Below are 17,935 nucleotides of genomic sequence, written 5' to 3'. Positions count from 1 at the left end.
AAGCAAACACAGGCAACCTGTCCTCTCTTAAAGCAGGTGAGTGGTCAATGGCTTTCATCTCCAGCTGGAGGAAATTAAATGCTACATGTGACCAGCAGGCTTGAAACTGCTTGAGAAATGCTGACAAGATACATTTAGGCCTGCTGGAGTGAAGAGTATTAACTGTCCGGAACCGCCCTTCTCAAAGATTGCAGACACTTAAAAGGCAGCCTTTCTTTTCATTCAAGCATAATAAATGGAGGATTTTTCAACTATCTCCAAGATTGTGACACAAATCACAAAGTTAAACATTTAATAGAGTTATTAACTTACATTTGGAAATCAGCTGAGCCCATCTTTTTTGGGAAGGCACTTCAAAGTAACTGGTGTGTTTCCTTATAATGAAATAATATGTTTGCTTCTGTTTGATTCATGATTACAACAAGCCAGAGCATATGTGAGAACCATCTGGAATATTCAACAAGGACCAAGGCTTTCCAAGGAAGGCCTTATACTGTGCAAGCAGTATCGTATAATGGTTAGGAAAAGAATGGCTGCAAACCAGAGACATGACCCCAAAACAAGCTTTGCCACTAACCAGCTGTGTGGACTTGGACAAGTGGTGAAAACTCTCCAAGCACCAGGACTCCCAGTCAAATGGAGGTGGTAATTATAGGAACTATCTTTGTAGGGCATCATGAGAAATGATGAGACAATGGATATACCATACATTATGCAAAACAATTGCTTAATGCAGTGTAGTGACCCCCACGTTATAAACATTAAATGTACAATTAATTTTTATATACTAGAGAAATAACTATTTTAGTTATTAGGAAAGAATACAAAGTTTCACACACAACCTCTATTAAAAATTGCTCAACAATATTCTATAACTCTCAGGCACTCTAGATAAGTCATTAACAAACAGCCCTCTAGATTTGACTTGTTTTTTTTATTCCCATCATGTTTCTTTTTCATACAAATTTTTTAAAAGATTTTTTTTTGGTAAATATTTAAAATCTCAAAATTAGTACTATTATTTGTTACTTATATTATTCCTGCATCCTTACCTACATATCTTCCTTTGTCAGAAATATCTCTTCATCTTCTTAAAAAACATAAGCAAAGGTATAAAACTACATTCCAGAAAAGCCAAAGATTACCTAAATGGCCAAAATTTCCAATTACGGGTTTAGAAAGTTCCTTCAGAGAATTTTCCACTACATGTTTTTATGTAATTAGTTAGGTTAGAATTTCCTATCTTCCATAATGACTTAAAAGAGAGACAAAAACAGTGAATGGTTCAGAAAATTATTTTTCAACATCATTTGGTAATGCTATTAAGGTAAATTTCCTACAGTTATTTGAGATATAGCATTACATTTCTGCATGCAACCGAATACAGTAACTCTGCACTCTTAATCAGTAAGAGAGGGAGGAGGCCTATCAGAAACATATGGGGTAAGCTTTTCAAGAACGCAAACTTGTGCCTGACCCCAGGATAGCACTGGGCAGGGGGATGCGGGGGGGCTGGAGAATAACAACAGGAGGGAAGGTTGCTTCTCCATGTGAAACTACATGTAGTATGGTGTCAAAGTACACAGGCAGGAAAAAAGAAAAATTCTGCATTTTTTTTTTTTTAGTTTAGTGATTTCTTCAGATGGAGTAAAAGCTCAATTTAAAAAGATGCAGGAATGGCCAATATATTTGACTTTGTCAAATCAGTACTCTTATTCTTAAGCGAACACTAAACCTCCAGAAGAAATTAATCATATCATTCACCTGGAAACGAATTCTCATTTGAGGGTTCCAGCCCCAACGTTGGGGGTGGGGGGCAGGGGTAGGACAGAAAAGATAAATTGGACAGGTCTGCAAAATTGTCTGCTAGCAGGGAAAACCAATTCTGCTGACTTTCACACTTCTTAAAACAACAACAACAAAAACTGAGAGGGAAAATCTACTATATATTAAAGGAGAATTATTTAAATAAATTAATATTATTAATTGTTAATAATCAGTATTAAGAGAGCAGGTACATTTTAAATGTGAAATATTAAAAACCGAATGAACTTACTTGCTTTTCCCTTTGTATACTGTAGCATAAGATCCTTCCCCTAGTTTTTCCAATTTTTCGTATGAGTCAGCTTTTCCAAATTTAGGACTTGTCGGCTAAAAATGGAGCAGAGGGTAAACAAAACAGATTGTATCAAACTAATTACAATGAATAGGCCAATTTTCCTAAAAATATATAAATTCTGTCACTTTTGTTAAATACCTTTTTTCTGATATAAGAATATTTATTCTAAAAAACAACATAATAACTATTGAGGATACAAAACTCAGAAAATGCAAATAAACACAGTGTAGAAAGTTTAAACTTACCCATAATCTGTCTACCAAGAAAGAACCACCATTAATATTTTGGTATCTCTTCTTCCAGTGCTATCTACATGCTGATGACTGCTTTTCTACATAAATGGGATTACACTAAACATACTGATTTTAACCTGCTTTTTTCCCCCCACTCAACATATTATGAATGCTTTCCATGTTATTATATAACCTTCTAAATTAGGGGCTGGCTAGTCCAAACTAACACCTGTTCATCCCACAAACTTAGAAAAGTTTCTACTTTTTTTTTTTTTAATGGGGTGGGTGGTTAAAAGAAGAATAAAATTTAATAGCACAATAAGATTATATATGAAAATCAAATTTTAGTGTCCACAAAGTTTATCAGGGAACAGTCATGCATGTTCATTGCCATCCTGTCTATGACTTGAAAGCTACAACAGAGCTATACCCGCAGCAGAGGTGATATAAACAAAACTGAAAATATTTACCCTCTGACCCCTGTTGTAAATCATGACTGTATAATATTCAGCCGGATAAAGGTACTCCTCCAATACCTCTTAGCAATAATGCAAACAAATAATCAAAGATGTATCACTCAGATATTACTCATTAACACAAAAGGAACTGTCTTATGTATTATAAACTGACCCTTAAGTTTAGCTGCAGCAAAATAACTCTTCCTAAAGACATGGTACATCCCATCAAGATGATAAAAGTGCTGAAAGTGAGTAATCTCACTCCTGCTGTCCCCAGCTCCCGCCTCAACTTTCACCAGGCAAGACATGGGGAGTGCTATCCTCCATGGGGCAAGTTACCTATTATTATTTTTTTTTATTTTATTCATTTGAGACACAGAGATACAGAGAGAGAGAGAAAGCATGAGCAGGGAGAGAGGCAGAGGGAGAAGGAGAAGCAGGCTCGTCGCTGAGCGAGGAACCCGAAGTGGGGCTCAATCCCAGGACCCCGGGATCATGACCTGAGCCAAAGGCAGACGCTTAACCATCTGAGCCACCCAGGCACCGCCAAGTTACCTATTATTTTAATGTCACTATAAAAGGGTACTATCAAAGCATATCAGAAAATGATAATTATATGAGGAATTAAAAGCATCTTAATGGAATTAACCAATCTCAGTTATAAATACATAAATAATTGATAAAAAGTTACTGGTGATTGTGTTACTGCATAATTAATGAATTTCAGAAGCTCAGGAAAAGATCTTCTTGCAGAAAGTTTATAGAACACTATCCTTGAGAATGTGCTCTTATACCACTTATGGAAAACATAACATACTGGCAATGGATCTGACTCCCACCATTTATAAAGATCCTGTGTGGCAAGTTGAACACATGCTTCTTACCTCCTTCCCACCCAAAATGCCACACAGTGACTGAGAAGATATTTTTCAAAAATAATAAATCAGAAACAGGAATGGGAAACAAGAAAGAGTGCCAATATTTAATCAGAAATTTTGAGAAATTCTGAAAGACAGACAGTAATCAGAATCAAAACTTCAGAGAAAAGACTGGGGCAACCTAAAGCCCCAACCTGGAGAAGAAGACCATTACAAAGAAAAGAAGCAGGAGCCTCCAGGAAAATGTGAAACTAATCAACACAGCTGAGCACAGGGTGTCCTCCCAAGCAAACTGCAGGGACATCTGCACAGAGGAGACAGCTGAGACTTGTGGGTATTCGGGCAAGAGGGGCAGAGCAAGGACAGAAGCAGCCATGGCCTAGAAAAAGGATGACAATCCCCCTCCCCCCACCCCAAGCTGTAATCCTTGGCTCTCTCGTAAGATCACTACAGATGATTTACAGAAAACTGAATAAGCTGACAGCAATTCTCAAATTCAAAAATGAGTATATAATCAAAAATCACAAATCATTTCAGGAAAATCAATACCTGGGAAAAAAGGCATAATATTTAATGGCCAGATAAACCAAAACGCTGGTAGGAGAGTTGACATTGCCAAGAATAACTCTGAATAAAAATAACCAGGATGTTCAGAGAGATTTCAGAAGATACTACAACCTTCAAGAAGAAACAATTAGAGATTTAGAGATTAAATATTTAATCAATGAAATAAAATATTCAATGGGCAGTGAATAAAAGAATGGACACATATGAAAAGTAATAAGCTCAATGTTTGAACAGAATTCCCCTAGAAAACTTTAGGGAGAGGTTGCACCTACATAGAAAAAATATCCAATCAGCATAATATCCTCATAGACAACAGTGACTGCAAAAAGACAATTAAGCAACATTTTCAAAATAAATAGAGAAAATGATTCTGAATCACTAATACTATACCCCAAATAGTCCTGTCAGTAGGATGGAAAAGATGTAATGTTGCCACCTACAGAAAAAAAATCTAGATATAGAATTCTGTATTATCTTGATATAAGACATACTTGGAGTGATGGGGAAAGCACAGAAAGGCAAGGAACACTAGGAAAAAAGAAGCAACGGCAGGCTGAGATTTCTTCAATTGATCAGGGCAGACCGTAGAAACTGAGCAACTCCAAACGCATATGTTTTAGTATGTTTCTTAACTCTTCAAAGGTCATCACAAAATAATATGAACTGGATACACAAATCCCAAACAAATTAGAGAGAAAAGAAAAGAAGAACACAATGTAATGAGGAGAGGGATGAAAATAAAAAGTGAAAGGTCAGAGGAGGGGGGGTGCTCAAGAAGAAAACACGTCAAGTAAAAGTTCATAAAATATGAACTTAAGTTTAAACATATCGATCGTGTAAAACATATCAATCGTATTGACTGTAATAAAAATAAATGAACAAACTTCCTTTATCAAGAGAAACTTCTCAGATTGAAAAAAAACAAAGTCTAGCAATATCCTATTCCTAAGAGACAAAATTAAAACGAGTAAATCTGAAAATAAAGGAGTAAAGGGAAAATACAGCAAAAAAAAGGAATTTTACAAAATAATGCATTATCGCAATATTGATGGCAAACAAGATAGAATTCATAAAACAACAAATAGATTAAATTAGTATATCCCATAAAAATGAACATTAATATCCACAAAGAAATTTAATAATCATGAACTAGTATGAGTCAATTAACATAGCTTTGAAATGTATGGAACTGCTGGTAGCAATAAAATTAGAAATTGTCAAATTCACGGTGATAATGGGCAACAAACATCCATCACTCAGGCATCAAAAAAGCAAGCAGACAAGGAAGAAGTAAGGGATTTATGAACTTGAATATGAGAATTACCATTTTAATCTAATACACATGTTAATATATATTCTTTTCAAGCCCACATTTAACATTCCCAAAAAAGACCACTTTCAATATTTAAAACTGCAGAAATACCTTAAGTTACTTTTTCTGAACATAATGCAATAAAATTAGCAATTAAGAACAAAAGGAAACCTTAAATAGTTTAGCCGTGTGAGAAAGAAAATCAAAATTGAAAATTCATAAATAAATATGTGGCATTGAGGACATGACATTTTAAGACCCAGGGGATACAGCCAAATCAATACATAACAAGAAAATGTAAATACATATGCACATACTAGAAAAGAAGAAAGGTCGAAAGTAATATGAATTAGACATACTAAGAAGGGATTAATAAAAACAATGGACCACGTATTCTTTTCTTCAAGAAACTTGTAAGGTACAAACCATGTGTTGAGTTGAATCAAGTAAAACTTAATGGAAAATTACATTCAAAATCGCCTGGCTAGTCCTGTGTGGGTTATGTTCTCATGCATTTTTCATCCCTGGGAAACAGCTTGTGAATGTCACACTTTACCATCACCCTCCTGAGCCCAAGTTTTAAATAGAAATTTTAAAACCTATATTAAACTTCAGTATAAAATGATCTTCAATGGGGAAAATATTGTGTTCACAGTTCCACTCTAAATTATTTAAAATTAGAATGAGAAGTCTGTGTTTGCTTTTGTGCTCCTTTAAGAATAAATCTAATCTATGTTCAAGAAAAAAAGCAGCAGCAGAAAATTACCCCTTTACTCCTATTAGGAGATAAACTGCTAATGCGTATTTATAGCAAGTATAAGACACAGTCACACAAAACTGGCAAGAGAAGAGGAAGCCAATATTTTCTCCTCCTGTAAAGGCACAAATAATTTTCTAAAATATTTCACTCTTTATCAACTGCCTTATATATCAGAGTTGATGTAACTGTTTTAAGATACAGACCACACTAAATGTACTACTTGAAGAAACAGAATTGAAGAAATCAGAAAGACAAGGAGAATATGCTTAAAAAAAACCCTATTTATTCACAAGAAAAATCAAGTAAAAGAAGATGCTAATGGCACAAAGTACTCTATCTAATTAAATGGATTTGGATGCACTAACTACCATGGTTCATATACACCCTATTAATATTGTGATAGCAGGAAACTAATATTTTGCCACATTTGATGCTAAGACAATCAATGTTATTTTCCCTGTGAAACTGACACGTATACATTGTAGAAATACACTGTAATCTACAGATAAATCATGCTAGCTTCATAGCTCCATACACACATAATGTCTCTCTAAAAATTTTTATCTAAAAAAGAATGGGCCTATGGAATAGGGCATGCCTTAAGATAGTCTGAGCTTTAGGAGTCAGACTCTTAGAAAGTCAGTACCCCTATTTGAAGTAACCAGGAATGTTCTGATCTGTAATTACTATGCATATAAATAAGGAATCCAACTGCTAAGTCATTAAAGAGGCCAATAATAAAATCCTTCCCATCAAATGGATGAAATTAAGAATAATTCAGAAGGAGAGGTCCTATTTTGTTTGATAATTAAAGTTCAGGCCCTGGGTTTGCCTATTTTTTTTTTTCTCGCAACTTTATTAAATCATCAACATTTAAACAGATGCTAGATCAAACCCCTATGTAGTCACCTGTAAATATTATCTTTGGGTCTTTGCTGTCAGGTGCATGGGTGAATTGGAAAGTTTTATGGGGCAAGTATTCTCTGCTTATCACTTCCCTACTTCGAGTGCAGTCTTGAGATAGCACTTTAGAAAACTGGAAATACAGAGGGCTAATCAGCAATTACTAACCAACACATTAACTGCACAGAGATGTGGAATTTAATGAGGTGATGTAAATACATTTTTTGTAAAAATAGAATAAAGGTACAGAGAACCATCAACTGTATGGACCAGTGGAGGGGAACATTGGCATAGATAATGAAAAAATGAAGATAATATTCCGGCTGAATGGTGCCTGCCACCCTGCCATGAAGGAGATACTCATGGCCTTTGCTAGTTCTGGTTCATTGTTTGTGTAATTAACAATGACAGCTAGTTAATATCAAGTGTTGGCTACGTGCCTGGCTTTGAGCTAATCAATTCAAATACAGCACCTAGGTTTAATCCCTATAACATCACCCTGAGGTTGGCTCTATTAGTATCCTCATTCGAACATGAAGATTTTAAAGACTGGAGAAGTAAATAACTCATCTGACATCCTGTAGCTAAAGGCGGAGCTAGAATTCAAACCAAGTTAATTAGAATCAAGGACCTATTCTCTTTACCACTACTGCATTGGTGGAATCTTCCCACAAAGACCGAATCCTCATAGAAGAGGCATTAAATTATGCTTAAATTTATCATCTACTGAAACGCCATTCCTAAAAGCAGGGATGTATTTTTGAACTGCATTTTTATAAAATGCATGAGTATACCTCTATGTCCATTCTAATGATACCATGACACGGCTATAGGAATGTCCACAGTTTCATATTGAATTCATTGAAAACTGACTTTAACCTTCATATATAACCCCTTGCTTAACGTTACTGATGACGCCCTGAATTGCAGGAGAACCACAATCTGCACTACTGTATTATACTATAATTTTGAGAGTGGATGTGAGGGTAAAGTGGGAAGGATTCACGTGGCCTCATTAAACAAGAATTTCAAGTGAAATTTTCCTTTGCTAATTTTTCTTCTGCCTTTGATCTCAGAAAGAGGCTCTAGCATCCTGTATTTCTAGCCGGATTACAAAGTCACACTAAGGTAATCCACAGTTGATGGGTAACTTGGTTACAAAATAGATCTAGATGCTACACAGAGAGATAAACCCAAGTACCACAGGTGGTAACAACCTGACGAGGGGGCTTGGTGCTCTCTAGGAATGTTCTAGTCAGCACAAGAAGGAGGCAATGCCAAGATAAGACCCTGCCGCTCAAGGATAAACCCTGAGAACTGAAGTGGGACTCTCAAGTGTGCACCTGCTTCCCCTCTTCAGATTGGGCCTGCCTATCATGGGATATAGATTTATCTGGAGATGGGAGGAGGTACATTTGGAGGACTCTGTGGTGGAATGTATGGAGGACCTTAATCTAAATATGAATTTCTGAAAATATGTTCTCTTTAAGCTTAGCTTATGATAGCACAGCTCAATGAAATCCCTTCTAAATTGGGCGAGCAAGACAGGCAGTCTCCCACAGCACTTCCAATAGCTCTAGCTATTGAGGAGCGCAGCTGGGATGGAGGGGGTGGGAGGGAAAAGGGAAGAAAGCTTTGCCCTGTCAGTGACAGTATCAAACACTACTCAGGGACGAGGCCCAGAAGAGCAGGCATTCAAGAAGTGTCTGAAGCAAATAAAAGCTGTCAAATACCCCTTGTAATATACCAATTCCAATAAAATCACATTCTTTAGATTCTGCCTGAATTTTAAAGTGCCACTCTCTAAACAAATTAAGGAAGTATACAGATGAATGTGATGGTCTCTGAGGTCAAGGTATTCTTGGTTTCTTGATTTCAGTCATGATTCCTAGCAATGACCAGCATGTGAAAAGGGCAGGTGGGGAGACGTGGTACCGTACAATACATCCACCATAGCAATCCCAAGAAACCAGAACAGCTATCCCGTTGTCCGCACTAAAAGAGGAACTCGGCACAGTGCCACACTTCTGCTCACTTTCTCCCTCCTTCTCAACTGTGCTCTTGGAGCCTATTCAAGATAACTAATACTTCAAATAAAGATATGGCATTAATCTTGCTGGCCCTTGGGTAAAGGGACTATTCTGATGCCTATTAGCCTTTAAAAATTTGTATAACAAAATCCGTCCTAAAACTCCCATGACTGTGAGTATGAAATGAGCAAACCCATACACTATCAGATGGGCTACAGAGTGGTATTACACAAGATGTGTTACTGCCTCCATTTTCTGCCCAATGAGGAATCCAAAGGAAAATGGTCTTTCCATAAAGAGAGTATCATAAAATACCCTCTTCCGTCGCAATATGGAAGAGAACAAAAAGGCAGAAGGTAGAAAGGATTCAGAATAAAACAGAGTATTATAGCACCAAGCTAAAAGAGAAAAGAAACCACTTCCAACTTGAGGAGAAAAGAGCAAAGACATTTTTTCTAAGGCATACTGAATGGAGGCAAAAACTCCTATAAAGAAAAGAAAGCAAAGCAGTTTCCACACAAAGTTATATAAGTGGTCTGATATATAAGAAAGACTTCCTGGGGTAGAACAGGAAAGGGTAAGCCCAGTAAGAAACTCAAGAAAAAGAATCTAAAGGAAGTTAACAATAGCAGCGAAACAGTGGAAATTTCTAGTTAAACATGGTGGTTTTAACACATGTACTTATCTCTCTCCCTCAAAAATCTGTACTAAACTGACAGTAAAGTCATAACTCATAAGGGCAAAAAGAACAAGTAAGAAGATTGCAGACAAGATACAAACAAAAATTTGGGGATGGGAGACAAATGGATGGGAGGCTGCTGACAAGGACGATGACCAAAGGCGTAAACCAAGAAGAACGAACTCAGTTCATACTTCAGAATCCCAGAAACACTCAAGAACTGGAAGCTGAACTTCAACGAGGGGCGAAAAGCAAAGTGCTTAGTCGGAGTGGGTTTAAGGAACAGGTCCTTTTCCTGGGAACTTGCCTCTCTCAGGCAGGTGTATGCCCTACCGTGATCCTCAGCAGAGAAGAGGTTGAACCAGACAGGTCAGAACTGGGACACCAGGTACAGTGGAAATCAGGATGAAGAGTCATACCGAATGAAAACAAAGCACAAGAAAGTTTGTGTAGGACTGGGAGACCTTGGGCCCCTTCTTGATCATCTCAGAAAAATAGCATTTAGGCTTTCATATCCTAAAAAATCGACCGGTAAATTTGCTCTGGGGGATCAACTCAGCCAAGGAAAAAGATGGATTGGTACTGACATCTGATAGTCCTCCTACGAAACGACTAGGTCTTCTCTGATATTCCCTATGCTGAGGCCTCCTCCAGTTGACAAGCACCGGTGGCACAAAGAACTTCCTATGAACTTTTTTGCACATTATTCATAATATGAACTCAGTCAAAAGTTCTTTCCAAAGGCATGATCTAGACTCACCAAAATTAAAAATCTCAACAGGCAAGGCAGAAACCAAAAAAAAAAAAAAAAAACCCCAAAACAAAGAACTCAAAGATTCAAAGGAAACTCGAGATCATTTAGGTAGTAAAAAAAAAAAAGAAAAGAAAAAGAAAAACCTCTTCAAAATTCCCCCAAGCTACATTTAGTATATTCAAAAACAGAGGAGACAATATATCATTCATTGAAAAAGAACAGGTTGATTTTCAAAAGAAAATCTGAGGAATAAGAGAGAGCTTTTGGAAATAAATGTTAGCATCAATTAAAAATTTAACTGAAGCATTAAAATTTTTTTTAAATATCCATAAAGCAGAGAAAACCAAAAAGAAAATTAACAAATTAATAATAAAATAATATTTTCTGAAATTGAAAGAAATTGATTTCAAAATTGGAAAGATTCTCTGAGTACCAAGAGAAAGGTCCACATCAGGGATGAAAACAAAGTCCTAGAAGTTTCCACAAAGAATGAATTAGGAATCAGAGTAGTCTAGGGCTTAAAATAACAATAAAGGGACCTAGAAAAGAACAATGCAATGTCTTCAAAAGGCTATGAAAAAATTTATTTCCTACACTAGAATCCTATACCCAGATTATTAATCAGGTTACCAAGTATGAATAAAGGTACGGTCATATGTGCAATGACATAAACCAAGAAAAAGAAAGACGCATAACCCAAAGCATAGGCATTTAACACAAAAATGAGGGAAAAGAAACTTCTCAGGAAGCCAGTGAAGGGAAGCCTCAGGATAGCAGGCTTGGAGATCAAGTAGTCCAGACTGGATTAGAAGGATTGACAACATCAAGGACAGTCTCAGGGGGCAAGAAAAACTGATAAGTTACCTGATTTGTGATTTGTTTCAGAAGTTTTATAGTTTCACCAAATAATCTGGGACCTCAATTTGTAATTGAAATTATAATAAATCATTATATCAATTATGAATAAATGAAGAGAAAGCAATTACGACTAAGAAAATCTGAAAGTTATGCAAAGAAGGATAGAGTTGTTGAATCACTATGTTGCACACCTAAAACTAATGTAACATTGTGTGTCAACCATACTTCAAAGAAAAAAGAAAATGTTAGAAAGCTCTTCAAAGTGGGGCGCCTGGGTGGCTCAGTCGTTAAGCGTCTGCCTTCGGCTCAGGTCATGATCCCAGGGTCCTGGGATCGAGCCCCACATCAGGCACCCGGCTCGGCGGGAAGCCTGCTTCTCCCTCTCCCACTCCCCCTGCTTGTGTTCCCTCTCTCGCTGTGTCTCTCTCTGTCAAATAAATAAAATCTTCAAAAAAAAAAAAAAAAAGAAAGTTCTTCAAAGAAAGAAATTCAATCATAGTATATCATGTGGCCTTGCTATGAATAGCATTTAGAGCATCACAAGATTACAAACACCATATATTAAAAGCCAGAAAGTAGGGGAAAATATATTTGGGGATAGCAACACAACAGGGAAAATCCTCTCTTGATGTGTTCCAGTGGTTACTATAGCGAGAGGTCTGCTCAGATTTGGGTTGAATTTTGCAGGTGCTTTGCGTAAACTTCCATTAGGACATCACAATGTCTGGCTAGCTCTCTTGGCGATGTCAGCAGGTACTGACCATCATTACCTACATGTATTACCGCCTCAGGGATTGCCAAAGTGTGATTCCTAAATATATTATTCTTTCTCGATGTATTAGTGGGATTATTTCTAAAAGACAAATTCACCCCCCCCAACAAAACTAGGTTACCATGAGGTCAATTTCATGTAGAAATCACAGAAAATAAATGCTTAGTTATTCGCTTTAGTTACCAGTTTTCAATAATGATTCTTGTTTTTATAAAGGTTTCTCTTGGGCTTTGTATGTTAATTTTTAGCCTGCTATTTTGCTAACTTCTCTCACTATTTAGAGTATTTTCACAGATTCTTTTAGATTTTCCAGATACATCAGCAAAAATCTGCACAAAACGATCATTTCACCTCCTTCTAGCTTGCCTTCACTACCTGTAAAGATGTTATGCTGTTCCTTTTTCTCTTTTTCCCTCATTTTGTGTAAGATTCAACCACTAATTTTTCTATTGGTTATTTTAAGTAAAATGAATGATTCAGTAGTTTAAGACAGGGCTGTGGCCAAGATAGCCTTTCTAGCTTCCGAAAATAAAGTTCTTTCATCCGTTTCATGAAGTTAAAAAATAAAAACGAACTAGCACACACACTGAGATCTTCCCTCATCTGTTTTGCTCACACTTCTTTCTGAACCATCCACTTCCTTTGCCCCCGTTGAATGTGACCTACACGAAAGCCTGCTTCTGCACTTTCCGTTCAGGGCAGGGCTTCGTCCTGGAAAGGTCTTCAGGGCTTCAATGTGACGTTCTAGAGGAGTCCCAGAGAGGCCAGCAGACTACTCCAGTATCAGTAAACCACCCTGGTCTCTCTGCACTCACCTACTCACAAAAGCCATCAAAGTCCCTCCCAGTTGCGGCCACTGTCCTAAGAATGTCCCAACAAGCTGCCAGTATGTACCTGATGGCAATGGAGGGGAGGGGGGGGGCTATGAGAGTAGAGTTTCAGAGAGGAGTCCTTTCCCTTCCCTGAGCTTCCATCCTCACCCTTCCTAACACCATGCAGTTCTGAAAATTGCTCACGGTTTGTTCCCCTCCTCACTCCTATTTTGAGGTTCACAGAGATACCTGTCAACTGTATTTGTTGCCAATATTATCCACTGGTTGTGGTTTTACTATACTAGTTGTTCTGAGTTTCAAAACCTAGGCCGCTGCCATCCCCCCAGACTTGTCTATTTGATCTGTTAAGCTATGTTCAAGCATTACTTTAATAAAGATAAAATGGAACTTTAAAGAGAGAGAGAGAAATACAAAAAGCATCAGGTAACATTCAACTTTCCTTGATGAAAACTGAAACTAATTCCTTATTGAATATTAAAAATATGGAAGCTCCATGGTTATCACTTATATTACAATGTATGCACTGACTTTTAAATCTACATGACCCCTGGTAGCACCAAGCACATCCAGCACCCACATCTTGGTTTCTAACTACACTCTCCAATAAAAGGAACTGAGATTCTTTGGAGAAATGGGTGGTTTTAGGTCTGGGGTTGGGAAAAATACAGTATCAGCCAAAAGTGTCTTGTAGGACCAGAAGGTAAAGACATGTTCCAAAAACAGAGGGACAAAGACATTTCAAAAAGGCACAGGAGCCAAACTGAAAGAGCTCCCAATGGTTAAAGTAGGAAGAATCTGAGCAACATAAGAAGGACTACACCAATAGATTATAACTAGTATTGAGATAAAATACATGACAGCTAAATTTAAATTTCAGATAAAAGTAAGTAATTCTTTAGTACAAGTATGCCTCATTGCAATATCTGAAAATGCCAATTTCTATATATCATTTTAGGCTGATATATAATAATATTATGATAACTATATAGTAAAATATATATAACTCTCTTTCCATAACATAGGCTTAATCATTCTCAACAACTTCTTTCATTTCTTCTAAAATGCTACTAAATCTAAAAGTTCTCCCAGAAGTTAGTGATGTGTCTGTGTTCTAGATGGATGCTACCTTGCACTCATAGACAAGACTATGGGGTCAGTTTGGAAAAAAAGCAGATAATCAATGCTCCTCACAAATGCTGCATTGATAATATTTATTTTGGCTTCATTAACACAAAATGTGACCAGATATGTGCAGTGTCATACAGTTTAATTGAAGTGTCAATACTCCTCTAGCAGTTGACATTTCTGGCTCTGCTTTGTCCTCATCAAATGTAGTATTTATAAAATGACATGTTTCTTAGCAGGATGATAGAATCAAAATTCTCTTAGCATTCTCCTCTTACTTTTTAAACTCTCAGAACATCTACTCAAAAGGTTCTCAAGTGTAAATTAAATCTGAAAATTACTTAACCTTAAAAGATCGTAAGGGTTTTTACAGGGTTAAATGCAGACCAGTTTTGGAAATAAAAGTTTCAGTAAAAATTTTACTGTCAAAAAGCAGCATTTACCTCAAAACTTTACAACTCCTTAGGTCAAAAGGCAAGACTTGCCTTAATCTAGTGTAAGAAAATTTCATTATGACGAATAGGACTTCTCCTTAAGAAGACCAATTTCAACATCTAGCTCTTAAATTTAAAACATTTACACTGAAAACAAACTGGAAGAAGACAAGTGACTAAATTTGAACCTTTACTCTGAAACATTCTCTGTAAATCTGCCGAACTCAAAACTATATTGCCCGCAAAAACAGTAAAGTTCAATATCCTTTTCCAAGGGCTTGAAATACCAAAGGATGTTTAATTATAAATCCTCTAATGGGAAACAACTAGAAAAAAAAATATTTTTTTTCCAAAAATAAGTTGAATCATTTCTCATTTGCTTGCTGGGTACTTATGAATAAAGAGTCCGTATATAGACTGCAAAAAAAAAAACACTAAACCACCCTGAGAGAGTGTGCATAATAATGCACTGATAAAGCCACTTGCCCTCTTCCAGCACAGCGGGCCACGACTGTTGGAGGGATACTCCTTCTGCTTCCCCGCTGGTTAAGAAGACTGCACTTACCGAGCTAGGGCTGGAGTGCCGCCTAACTTTCGGAGACTCTTTGCCAGTGGAGGAGGACTTAAAGTTAATGCAAGCATTGTTCTCTGAATGCACCCTCTTTACTTGATTAGCGGGTTTCTCAAATGGGTCAAAGGTGCTCTGCGTCCTCTGAACCCTGACTTTTTTATCCTCAGGAATTGTGTCCAGGGGTTTGATCACTGAATCCATTCCCTGGCAGTTCCGTGTAGACATCTTTGTGACACATATCTGGGAAAAAAGAAAGAAAGAAATTCAGAACTCCCCATTGAAGCTTTAGTATCATGAAACATGCGATTTATTATTCTAGGAAAGCCTGCTAATTTCCATTTCAGAAAATGCTCAGAAAGTCCACATTCTAAAAGCTATACCAGCTTAAATCCCAGTATGAAAAAATTCCTCATAACTATTCCGCTTCTACTCCTTTAGGGCAGACACTAAAAATGCTATCTGTAAAATGGAAAGCTTAAGGTTTAGGGTACTAGTTCCCTAATGTGGTTCTTGAACCCTGTCACACATCTTACCACCTGCCTGCAAGTACAATGATTCTGAATCATTAGGAAGTTAGACAACTTGCCTTAATGATAGTAATTTTTTAAAAATCAGTTGAGTTAAATCAGATGGGCATTTGAACTGATGGGTCATCATGGAAGCAGCTAACACAGCTAGAGAAAAAGATCACCATTTATTTCAAGTAAATCTGTCCCGTCCAAAGTTCATCTCCAAACTGGAATATAAAACTTGTGCATATAAAAGAGCTAATGGTTAGAGATGTTGAAAAATTGAAAACAGTATTTTTTCTAATACCAAAACTAATGAATGTAAAGAAATAATACCATAAAAGAGAAACACTGAATAATACTCATTTCAAAATCCACAAGACCCCATTTGCTTCCCAACTCCCCTCATTCTCTGGCCCTGCCTGCCCCACTCTCGCATTTTATTTTAGTCTCTGACTTTTGCCCCATTGTTTTCTACTCTATGTTCTAAGCCTTTATTCTTCCTATACTCTGGAGACTTTGTTGTTCTTATTTAATAATTTTATGGCACCTAGCTTGTCTGTGAAGTTAGGTAAACTTTATTGTTCTCTCTAGAGAAAAGGTAATTCTGAAATTGCTTTTAGAGTTTTTTCTTGCTGTGAAGTTTCCACATCTTTATTTTTAAAAGCAGGAAAACAAGAAAACCCCATATTGTTAAAATAAAAATATAAAGTATCTGAGTGTTATGCATAAATGATCCCACATGAGGAACACATGTATCTACGTGTATGAATGGATATATATGCAGACACACAGAAACAGACATAGACATAAGTATTCCTATGTATATGTCTGAGCACAGTGAAAGGAATAGAAGAAAACACACCAAACTGTTAACATGGAATACCTCCAGACATGTGGAATTGAACTGGTAAAGGGTAAGGTTACTAACTTTTTATATGCCCTGTATTGTTTGAATTGTATAATAAACATGTCTGACAATGTAATTTTTTAAAACTGCTAGAGTAGGAAAGTACATATCATTAAATTATGCCCTTCCTTAAAAATTTTTAAACAAACCAAAAAAAAAAGTTTAATTAAATCTTGGAGCACCTGGGTGTCTCAGCCAGTTAAGCGTCTCCCTTTGGCTCAGGTCATCATCCCAGCGTCCTGCATCAGGCCCCTGCTCAGCAGGGGAGTCTGCTTCTCCCTCTCCCTCTGCCTCCCCCCAACCCGCTCCTGCTCTCTCTCTCTCTCTCTCTCTCTCTCTGTGAAATAAATAAATCAAATCTTTAAAAAAAAAAAAAAGAAATCTTAAACATCAGCTCTGTCCCAAGAGTATGACTCAACTGCAAAGCACAGGTTGAATTTTAATTAAGTCAAATGAGAAGGATATCATCATACTTTACAAACCACAATACTGTTGAAGGTGTCTTAAAAAAGATTTAAGGCAGATTCCTCTACCCATGATCAAAAACTAACAATTTATCACAAGTAGATGAGATGTACTCAATATTTTTAAGGATTTATGTTTTCTTCTTAAGGATGTGATAGTAAGAGGCAATAGATGTGATGTGGATGTGAAACCACCATATCACTGAGGCAAGTAGATTATAATAATGTATAAACACATGGGCCGGAGAAGTCAACAAACCCCAAGTATAAGAAACACAAAAAGAAAAAACATGAAGGCACATCAAAATCAAATTGCTTAAAGCCAGTGATAAAGAGAATACCTTAAAAAGGAGCCAGAAGGGATTTATCGTTCCAATTTTAGTATATGTGCTGCCGAAGTGAGCATGGAGCCAGAAGGGATTTAAAAGATAAGTATGAGAGTAAATATCTAGAAACTAAATGATAGAAAAGGAGAATTAGAAAGTATCTTGAACTAAATGAAAATAACACAAAATATCAAAATGGTAGCACACAGCTAAAGTAGTACGTCGACTGGAGAAAATCTATAGTACTAAATGCATACAGTAGAAAAGAAGAAAGGTCTCCAAGCAATGTGATTATACCTTAAAATACCAAAAAAAGAAGAGCAACTGAAACTCAAAATAAGGAGAAGAATGAAAATAATGAATAAATATCAGAATGTAAATACATGAGGGGTGCCCAGGTGGCTCAGTTGGTTAAGCTGACTGCCTTCAGCTCAGGTCAT

At 36.7% G+C, this 17,935-nt stretch overlaps 1 protein-coding gene across 6 annotated transcripts in view; it reads right to left on the bottom strand.

Moving 5' to 3' along the window:
• The window catches only part of CDK14 (cyclin dependent kinase 14), a 542,651-nt gene that overhangs the window by 397,810 nt on the left and 126,906 nt on the right, over positions 1–17,935 (bottom strand). For 5 of the 6 annotated variants that reach the window (XR_012380203.1, XM_025872847.2, XM_073898783.1 and 2 more), the window contains 2 exons: positions 15,281–15,526; positions 2,057–2,151 (listed from right to left, as the gene is read on the bottom strand). Coding sequence is in view for 5 of the 6 variants with exons in the window: in XM_025872847.2 (XP_025728632.1) it covers positions 2,057–2,151; positions 15,281–15,526 (341 nt within the window). In the remaining variant the exon portion in view is untranslated. Of the gene's footprint in view, positions 1–2,056; positions 2,152–15,280; positions 15,527–17,510; positions 17,560–17,935 lie in introns of all 6 variants that reach the window. The other variant, XM_073898781.1, reaches the window with a different exon arrangement.

This window comes from Callorhinus ursinus, unplaced genomic scaffold, assembly GCF_003265705.2.
Source record: "Callorhinus ursinus isolate GAN/ISIS: 27379988/994484 unplaced genomic scaffold, GSC_fseal_2.0 scaffold12, whole genome shotgun sequence".
In the NCBI taxonomy this organism is placed as follows: Eukaryota; Metazoa; Chordata; class Mammalia; order Carnivora; family Otariidae; genus Callorhinus; species Callorhinus ursinus.
Note: the sequence above shows the minus strand (reverse complement) of the source record. Positions and strands in the feature narration are given on the sequence as shown.